We start from the raw sequence: 9,068 nt of genomic DNA, 5'->3' as shown, positions 1-9,068 counted from the left end.
AATGATTGAGAAGCAGCTTGACACTGAGCAACAGGAGTGGTATAACCACAACATCCGGAGGCAGGCTGGAGCAGCAGGACCCTTTGGGAGACCCAACATCATGTACATCACACCTAGCATGGGTAACTCACATGCATTGAAGATAATGTTGCCCTTATCCATCCAACATTTATGATCATTTTTGTTCATCCTTTTTGGGGTTTTTTGATACTTATGATCACGATGATGATAAATCATAAATTCTAGTCAACATTTTCACAATTGATCTTACCTTTCCCGTGTTGCGTTGTTGTTCTCTTGGTGGCTCTTGAAATCGCATGCATTTCGGCCAATGAAAAAGCTTCTTTTATGTTTATTTGTGTTGACTCAAGAACTATACAACTATACAAAAAGCACTATACAAATCAAATGTATTGTTATTATTATTAACTGGTAAATTGGATAAATTCACTTCAGGTATAAAAATTAAGAATGATACAATACTGTGTTTTGTACAAGTCTGAAGCTTGGGCTTTATTATAAGTGCCACAAAAGTAACATCCTTTCATAAAGCTTGAAAGTGTAACTTAAAAAAAAACATATCAATTGGTAAGGTTATCCATTAAACTAAACTTCCATTAGCCAAATAAAATATGATACTTAGAGAAAACAAATAAACAAACCCAAGCTGTGTTCCCCATAAAGCTGAGTCATTCATAATGTTTTATAATGAAATCATTAACATTTTTGCCCCCACAAAATAAACACTCCATTCTGTTCACGACAATGGCTGAAGAAGACCCCCTTCTGAGACGTGACTGTGACATTTAAAACACATCGATTTATCACAAACTCTGCTCATTAGCCTTTCATTGCATTAGTCTAAGCACAGAGTAACCACTGAGAATTGGTTAAATATTCAGTTTTCCAATAGTACTTGGCTGAATCCCAACTTCACTATCCCAACACCAGATTGCTCCCTCTGAAAGGCATTTTGAAGGCATGAAACATACAAATGATGCAGAGGTCTATAATGCCACAGATGCTGAAATCAATGACTTTTGGGTTGATTGCAAATACTTTTTTCATAGAGGGACAGCTGTGCAGCTGAGAGGGTAATGTCCAAACTGGTTAAGTGCTGCATTGGGATAAATTAGTTAATTTCAATGCAGTAAACATGCGTCAGTCAGTTCCTGTAGGTCCTCTCTCAGTCACATATCCTTCACTGTTTCTGGACAATGAACAGAGATGCGTGAGGGGCATCTAGCAGATGTCAGTTTATGATCATGACTTGTCGACATGACTTAGTAGCTCCTCTTTGTCCATCTGGTAGCGACTCTTCTTCCATACATCTCTTAGTTCTTGAAGGATGGTGCCGATCTCCTTGCCTGAGGTGATGCCCATCTTCCTCAGATCGTGCCCACTGACTGGGAAGCGTGGAACGGACCATCTGCTCAGCTCTGCCAGTAACTTCTTTTCTCCCTGGTACTTCAGAAGCTCACACACTTTACTTTGGGCATCCATCTCCCGACTCTGAAAAGAGGAGGCATTCATATTAACCAGAATCCCCTTCCATTTTTATTCACAGTACTCTTTCCCGTCTTTGTTGGCACAATGCATATGATAATTCACACAGACAACGGCAGTGCTTACATCTATGATAAAGTCAGTGAAAGGCTTCAGGCTGTCAGGCTCATCCTGGGACTTGTGGAGGTCCCGTCTGTGTTTGACCAGGAAGAGGCCCAGGTTCTTCTCCTCCTTGGACACCTTCAGCCTCAGGTCCATCTTCTCCACTTCCTCAGAGCTGCGGAACAGTGCAGACAGGAGTGTCATGGGCTTGGGAGACCAAGCCTCAGCATGCTGACAGACCTGCTTCATCTTCTCCACGTCACCCTCTGGAGGTAAACCTGTGAAATGGAGGTACACTTACTAATTCCAGCTTACGTTTTGAGAAAAGGGTTTATATGTTACACTCTATCAATTGTTAGAAACTTAATTCCTCGCGCTTCCACTCACCTCCTACTCAAGGGGCATTGGAGGAGAAGATCTAGGTTCCTCCACTCCAATGCTTTTTGAGAATTAAGTGAATGGCGGACAAGAGAGGTGGCGAGGAATCAAGTTTCTAACAATTGAGAAAGTGCCATTGTTACTATTGCTAAGGTAATGGGATAATTCCTGCAAAAAAAGGAATTGCAGCAGGTGATTTGTAGATTAGTGATTCTGCACAGTGCCTTGTTCAAACGTGGCGGCTGTCTCAGAGGTAAACAGACCTGCAAGCTGTGTGCAATCCAGGGCAGATGCTCAAAGGGCAGCAGTCTTGCTGCAGCATTCGTGTTGCGTGCACTTAATTGTCTGTGCTCAGCATGGTTAACTAGTCTTCTACTGCATGTCCTTCCTTACATTTTGATATACGCCTATAGTTATTGTCATAGGCTGAAGAGATTTTGACAGTTAGTACATTCAATTACCAATACTACTCCCTTTGAATTTGTGTTGTTGTGAATCTCCATGCATCCCCATCCCCATTGTATATAGTAGCTTGTCATGTTGAATACCATGGATATGGAGTAGACACAAGCGATAATTGTTTTACTTATTTATGTCATTTAGAACATTATTTAACCAGTTACAGAAGTACATACAGTAGACTTTTAGCACACTTGGCTGAATTGTTATTGGCTGAGAAGATGGTATTAAAAACATCTGGTGGAGATTATTTTGTTTTCTCCCCTTCATGACATCTACTGTATAACTATAAATGTAGAGTTTTTGTCACAATCTTTAATTAGGTCTAAATTAATCGTTTGACAGCTATACTTATAATGCTAAGCTGTGACTGAGTTATAACCCTATCCTGTAACAACGTTTCTGGTAGTTTACCTAATGTAACACTAAGAGGAGGGTTCATTTACTTAATTTTCGGGCTACATGATCCTGAGGATGCTTGCCTCTCCCTACCATCATTTCTCAGCAGCAGTACTCACCAATGTACTGAGGTAGGCCCAGCTCAAACATGATCTCTAGTAGATGGGCAGCATGGTTGCCCACCATAATCTTCTTTAACTCCACCCAGATGCGCTCCCCTGATATAGCTGCCAACCCACGGGCATTCTCCCTAATGGCCTCCAAAGTGTCAGTGTCATGTTCAGCAGGCTGGGCTGACACTCTTCCATAGAATCTGGAAGTCAAGTAAGACACAGGAAAGAACACTAAGCAAATCAGCAGATATCAGAGTTTATTATTATTAATTTTACATTTAAAAAGGTTGTGCAAACATGAAGCACCCCTTACATACAATGTTTCATTTGTTATAGTAGTGGCCAAGTCCAGATCCCATGTTTTCACAAACAACTACATTACCTGAAATATCGTAGTATTCTCAAGTAGTCCTCCTGAATCCTTTGCTCAGGACTTCCAACAAACCGAACTTTTTGGTTCTGGAGGTCTTCATAGCCTTGGAAATAGTCATATAGAGTTCCATCTAAACCTGTTAGGACAATAAAGGTCTCAGTCAAACAACACAACTTGGTATTAATGTACCAGTAATGAATGAGAAAGTATAAGTAAGTTTTCATAACTGTCTCGTGTCCAATTTGAGTGGTTTCAGAGGACATAAGTAAGACATGGGCGCACCTAGAAACATAGAGTTTATGGTGAGGTCTCTGCGTTCCGAGTCTTTCTGCCAGTCAGTAGTGAACTCCACCTCAGCATGCCGTCCATCCGTCTGAACATCCACACGCAGTGTGGTCACCTCAAAGTTCTCATTGTGAAGCTACAATTATGAATCACAAATTCAAGTTGATGTAATGGTCGATAAAAATAATAATGGGCCGGTTTCACAGACAAGGCTTGAGCCAAGTCCAAGACTAAAAAGCATCCTCAATTCCTCCAGGACTAGGCTTAAGCCTCGTCTGTGAAACCGGCCCAGAAAGTTGTAATGGAAGATAATGATTGTGCCCAGCTTATCCTATTGCACTATAGTCTTGGTGAACTCTTACTCGGGCAGTGATGGTACCATGCTTCTCCCCTTTGTTGTTGATCATCCTGATGCCTGCTTTCTGGAACATGCTCTTCATTTCCTCTGGTGTGGCCGTGGTTGCAAAGTCCACATCCTCGGGTCGTTTCCCAGACAAGAGGTCCCGTACGGCACCACCTGCTATTCTAAGCTCAAAATTGTGTTTCTCAAAGAGATCTGTGAAAAAACAACACACATTTGAATACAGCAGGTTAATGTATGACGAGTATTACGAGACTGTGGATTTGAGTGAGCTGCACAATTCTTAGATGCCAATGATAAGGTCGTGCACAGGCAATAGTTGTGTTTGACTTCAATGGCTGATACTGAGATGTGATGGCAGAGTTATGCCTGCTTCTGATCTCACCTGCTATGCCAGTCAGTCCATCAGTAAATAAGGACTGGAAGTCACGCGTCTTCAGCTGCATGGTAAACAGACTTCTGCAACTCCAAGTGAGACGAATTCTGCCAATCACCAAAGGATTCAATATTCTTCCCCACATCTACGGTGTTGAACAGTGTCACAACACTCAGAATTAGTCTTTATCGCTAGTCTCATAAATACCAAGCAAACCACAAAGTCGCAGTTAGCTAGCTTGCTAGACATCAAATTAGCTAGCTAGCTAACGACGTTACACTTAGATATATATACAAAAATAACTCGGCAAACAATTTTAGATAAAGTTACCTGCAACAAAATGTGAAGAATTTCTATGGGATGATGTTGTTTCTATTATTTCCATTCCATTCCATTCCTATACGGCATACCATGCATCTGTAAAACGATTACCATTTCGCTTATGCTATCAATGACAGCCAGCCTACAGAGCGGTCTTTACCTGTGTTCTCTGAGCTGAAATAGTGGAACTCCGCCCATTTACTTCTGGTCAATGGAAATGAGGATTTCTTCAAAATAAGAGAGCCAAGTTAAACTTTATTTAGCATTTAAACATGGTAAATAGGGATCAAGGAACCACAAACAATATGCTAATCATCTTAACAAATATATGTCATTCATAACCTTATCATATTTGGAATAGTATTGCCCCAGAAGGGTTTGTAATTGTTCTTATATCCTAATTAACCTGATGAAATCAGAATTATTTTATTTGGTATTAGTATTAGGTATTAGATTTATTAGTTATTAGTAAATAGTATTAGAATAATGGGCTGTATTTTTCAAAGATTTCAATTAATCTCTGGTACCACAACTACTCAGGAACACTTCCAGAATGCATATCAGGCGATTTTCCATTCATGTTTTAACTCACGCTTTTATTTTGAAGCCGCGAAAACGGCGAAAAGCGAAACCGGAAGTCTTAATGGAGATATATGGATTTTAATGGAGCTCTTTGGAGCATATTGGAGCTCTTTGGAGCATATTAGAGCTCAGAGAACACAGATGAGGTCTTTGCAGTCAGGCGTGTAGGAAGTGTATTCTCACAGCACGTGGTCGCTAACCAATAAGGGAAGTTTTTGTCATGAAATAGGCGGGGTTTGTGCTGAAGTAAAAGACGCGTAAATAACACGCGATTTCGTGAGCAGAGTAGTGGTTATTTTACTTTGTTGCAATGTAGCCTACAGTACTTTGTAGCGTCTGTCGAAAATTGATACATTAATCAGATACGTTCATGGGTTCAAGGTAAACAAGTGGGAGCAGAGCCTTTTGTCAGCACTGGTTTAAACCTGCTCATTTTGCTCACACAGCTGATGATATAGAGATTAAACAACATGAACAATGGATTGTTGAGTGAAATTGATTAATGAGATCGACCACGATTCTTTCACTCAGAAAGTGCATCCTCAGCAAATTGCAGCAGGAATTCTATGATTGTGTTGCTATTCATCGCATCAGCGCATTGGATCGCACTATCGCGAGAAACTGAAGTTGATTCTTTCTTCTCAACTGGATGATCCTCCGCTTCTTCCTCTACATACAAGCTGGTTCATTTACAGTAGCCAAATGGCTAAAGTAGAACTGACACCGCTGAGACCATGGGACGATTTCTTCCCAAATTCCGAGAGATTTGCCAAACCAGACGTAACAGATTTACCTAAATGGAACAACAGGGCTGTCAATAACTTGCTTTATTATCAGACAAACTATTTAGCGATGGCCATCATTGTTTTCCTTGTTGTGGGGTACGTATAGCCTAATCTTATTCGTATCTACGTTAAATATACGCAATATGTCTCTCTAGCTATTGTTTTAGATGTCATCGTGTGCTATTCACATTCATATAGTTAGTTGGATGTATTCTGCTGCTACGTGGCAGAAATTAACAGTGGGAACACTGTATTAGGCAACCCCTAGCATGCTACTGTAAATTGATGCACAGTAATTGTCATGCCATAGCCTAGGTTTTTATAGACAAACTCGTTTCAATAGGTATTCAAATGAACTGTTAGAAAATGATGTAGGTAGTGCCAAGAGAGATTAAACGTATAGTTGGTAAACAGGATGTGGGCATGCAGTTTGCACAGGTTGAGAGACTCATGTCAATCAAAATGAAACAGTTTTTATTAAAAGTTGTTTCAAATGGCATTGTGTTATTTCACAACTGGTGGAAGTGACTGATATCCTGTCATGACTACAAGCACTATGCTTACTTTGATGCATTTTGAAATGACAATACTATCTGAGCGTGTGTGTGTGTGTGTGTGGTGGAGGGGGAGGTGGGGTATTTTGGACATGTACAGTCTGTTTCTCTAAGAATAGTCATCTTTTGGACACTTGACTGTGATGACACACAGTTGCTATGGCCAGCTAAGCCCCTTAACCCTGCTCACTTATCAGTTGCTATTGTAGATAACAGGAATATGAGATATTGCACAATGAGAAACAGCTGTCCGTTGGAGTGTGGGAAATTGATTGGACTATACCTCTATAACTTAATCAGGACCTAAGCACTTTTGAATTAAGTTTGATACAAACCTTTTGAATATGATTACCTGAAATTATCTGATATGATATATGATTATATGATTATGATTATCCCCAACATTGCAGTAGTGTAGTCTATTTTGAAGTTCCCTTTGTAATAGGCCAGAGAAATACTGGCATGTTGTTGTACTGACAAGATATGGCCACAAGGTGGTATCAATGCCTACAAGACAAACTTCAGTGCATGTTGGCAGAGACATTTTGCCCTCTTGTTTCTCATATTGTGGTGTACCCTGGCAGGTTTCTGAACCCTATTGGGATGTTCATGGGGATGGCGGTGGTGTCGCTGGTCTTCTTGGGCTCAGTGTGGGCTGGAGATAACAAAGCCATGATCAAGAACTTTAAGAGGCAGAATCCCACACTGTTCATCATTGCAGTGATGCTAGCCAGCTACTTCCTGATGTCTCTCTTTGGTGGCGTCATGGTCTTCATGTTTGGAATCACCTTTCCTCTTCTGTGTAAGTCTGACATTTTTTGTTTTGTCCGTTACCACAGGTAATGCATTTGATGTGTTAGATGTCGTGCAAACTAATATCACATGTCTCTATCTGTTTCCTGATTTGCAGTGATCTTTGCACATGCCTCACTTCGCCTTCGCAACATGAAGAATAAACTGGAGAACAAGATTGAGGGGGCAGGGCTTAAGAAGTCACCCATGGGCATTCTCCTGGAGGCACTGGGACAGCAGGAAGAGAGCCTCCAAAAGATCCAAGACTTCCTGGAGGGCAAACTGAAGGAGTGACTTCCTGTCCAACTCTGGCCTCTAACTGATGGAAATGCATTCTTCTGCATACCCTTTTGGACACACATAAGAATCTGTACTGTACTGTAATGTACTGTACTCAGTGCTGGATATGAATGATACAGTAGTAGTAGCAGCCTAGATCTCAGTTCACTTAAAAATGTTGATTGTAAACAGTAGCCTATGTTGCAGATCAGTAGAGGTTGGTGGAGGTAGAGATTGGAAGAATGAAATGAGGAATGGTATCGAACACACCATTCGTCATTTCATTACAATGAGCCTGTCCTCCGATTTCTACCTCCACCAGCCTCCCCTGTTAAAGATTCAGAGGTGTATACTTACACAAAAACAATGTTGAACCAGTAAAAGGGGAGAATGAGCTATAGTTTTACCTTGGGATGTTTGTTACTCCACCCAAAACTTGTCAGGGCACTTCTCTCAAATAGTGATGATGGCATCCTCGCTATGCAATGTTTCAAAGATATGGAAATGTCTCTTCCCTTCTGAATGTATTTACTGTGTGTGGAGTTGAGGAAATGTTTCTTAATATTACTTTGATTATTTAAAACATCTAACATCCACTTTTGTATTGTAACACAATAGAAAACATTAGGGTGTTAAAAGCACAACTGTGACCTGACAGATTCACAGATTCAAAGTAAACAACCAAAGCTATGTGTATTGTTGCGTGAATGAATTCACAATTATTTCGCAAATTAAGCAGAATGAGTGAATGAGCTTTAAAATGGTTTGTATTCTGCCTCTGAAGTGTATTGATGCAAACATTGTAATGTGAAAAATGCTGAATGACTAATGCTTTACTATCTCTCCTATAGGGAGTGACTGTAGTTGATTACAGTCAGCAGACCTCAACAAAGAATAAAGGTGTTTAATCTATATTTTATTATTCCCAATTAAAAGAAACAACTGCCAAACAACTTGTCAAGTACGTATATTGAGCTGAAGTTGTGAAACCATTGTGAATTATTACTGTAGTATTGTTTTCAATAATGATGAAAGTATAAACTAAACACACACCACTGCCAGAATATTCTGAATACAAGATTGTTTCAAGTATTTCCTTTTTCACAGTGTGTTTCTCCTCATAAACTGTAAGGCTGTACTTAACCACAGCATGGATAGAAAGCAACCCTGCACATTGTTCTATGTAAGTAAAAGAACCAAACAAAAGAACCAAGCCTTTGCTTTGTGTGTCCTCATGCAAGAGTGATTTATTACTTTTAATATTTTCATAATCATACCAAATGGTCTGAATGTGCAAATGGGTCTTAACCTATGTCCGTCAGTATTCATCCAGCACCGACAGTACCTCCAGGGTGATGCATAGGGTAACTTTGCACTTCTCTTCACTTGTCCCAATGCTAATC

General features: G+C 40.2%; 2 protein-coding genes across 3 annotated transcripts; one reads left to right on the top strand and one right to left on the bottom strand.

Moving 5' to 3' along the window:
• Positions 1-483: 483 nt before the first annotated feature.
• trnt1 (tRNA nucleotidyl transferase, CCA-adding, 1) lies at positions 484-4,822 on the bottom strand. 2 transcript variants are annotated; one of them, XM_083668364.1, is made up of 8 exons: positions 4,683-4,822; positions 4,362-4,497; positions 3,978-4,171; positions 3,613-3,751; positions 3,340-3,466; positions 2,964-3,157; positions 1,633-1,886; positions 484-1,512 (listed from the first exon to the last, which is right to left on the bottom strand). In XM_083668364.1, exons 2-8 carry the CDS (start codon positions 4,495-4,497, stop codon positions 1,264-1,266), a joined length of 1,293 nt encoding a protein of 430 aa, XP_083524490.1. In that variant the 5' UTR covers positions 4,683-4,822; the 3' UTR covers positions 484-1,263. The 2 variants fall into 2 exon arrangements, with proteins under 2 accessions (XP_083524490.1, XP_083524491.1); XM_083668365.1 differs by having other exon boundaries at positions 4,362-4,459.
• Positions 4,823-5,628: 806 nt separating this feature from the next.
• On the top strand, positions 5,629-8,829 carry arl6ip5a (ADP-ribosylation factor-like 6 interacting protein 5a). Its single transcript, XM_083669314.1, has 3 exons — positions 5,629-6,136; positions 7,179-7,396; positions 7,505-8,829. Exons 1-3 carry the CDS (start codon positions 5,958-5,960, stop codon positions 7,678-7,680), a joined length of 573 nt encoding a protein of 190 aa, XP_083525440.1. The 5' UTR covers positions 5,629-5,957; the 3' UTR covers positions 7,681-8,829.
• Positions 8,830-9,068: the final 239 nt, after the last annotated feature.

This window comes from Argentina silus (genome assembly GCF_951799395.1).
Source record: "Argentina silus genome assembly, chromosome: 4".
Taxonomy (NCBI): Eukaryota; Metazoa; Chordata; class Actinopteri; order Argentiniformes; family Argentinidae; genus Argentina; species Argentina silus.
Note: the sequence above shows the minus strand (reverse complement) of the source record. Positions and strands in the feature narration are given on the sequence as shown.

Bases quoted from the DNA above. Each gene is read 5' to 3' on its own strand.
- trnt1 (XM_083668364.1), bottom strand. From the start codon at position 4,497: ATGTGGGGAAGAATATTGAATCCTTTGGTGATTGGCAGAATTCGTCTC. The intron at 3,467-3,612 runs GTGCGCCCATGT...TTGTCCTAACAG, and splicing joins CATAAACTCTATGTTTCTAG to GTTTAGATGGAACTCTATAT. The intron at 3,158-3,339 runs GTAATGTAGTTG...CTTGACTTCCAG, and splicing joins AGAATACTACGATATTTCAG to ATTCTATGGAAGAGTGTCAG.
- arl6ip5a (XM_083669314.1), top strand. From the start codon at position 5,958: ATGGCTAAAGTAGAACTGACACCGCTGAGACCATGGGACGATTTCTTC. The intron at 6,137-7,178 runs GTACGTATAGCC...GTACCCTGGCAG, and splicing joins ATTGTTTTCCTTGTTGTGGG to GTTTCTGAACCCTATTGGGA. The intron at 7,397-7,504 runs GTAAGTCTGACA...CCTGATTTGCAG, and splicing joins AATCACCTTTCCTCTTCTGT to TGATCTTTGCACATGCCTCA.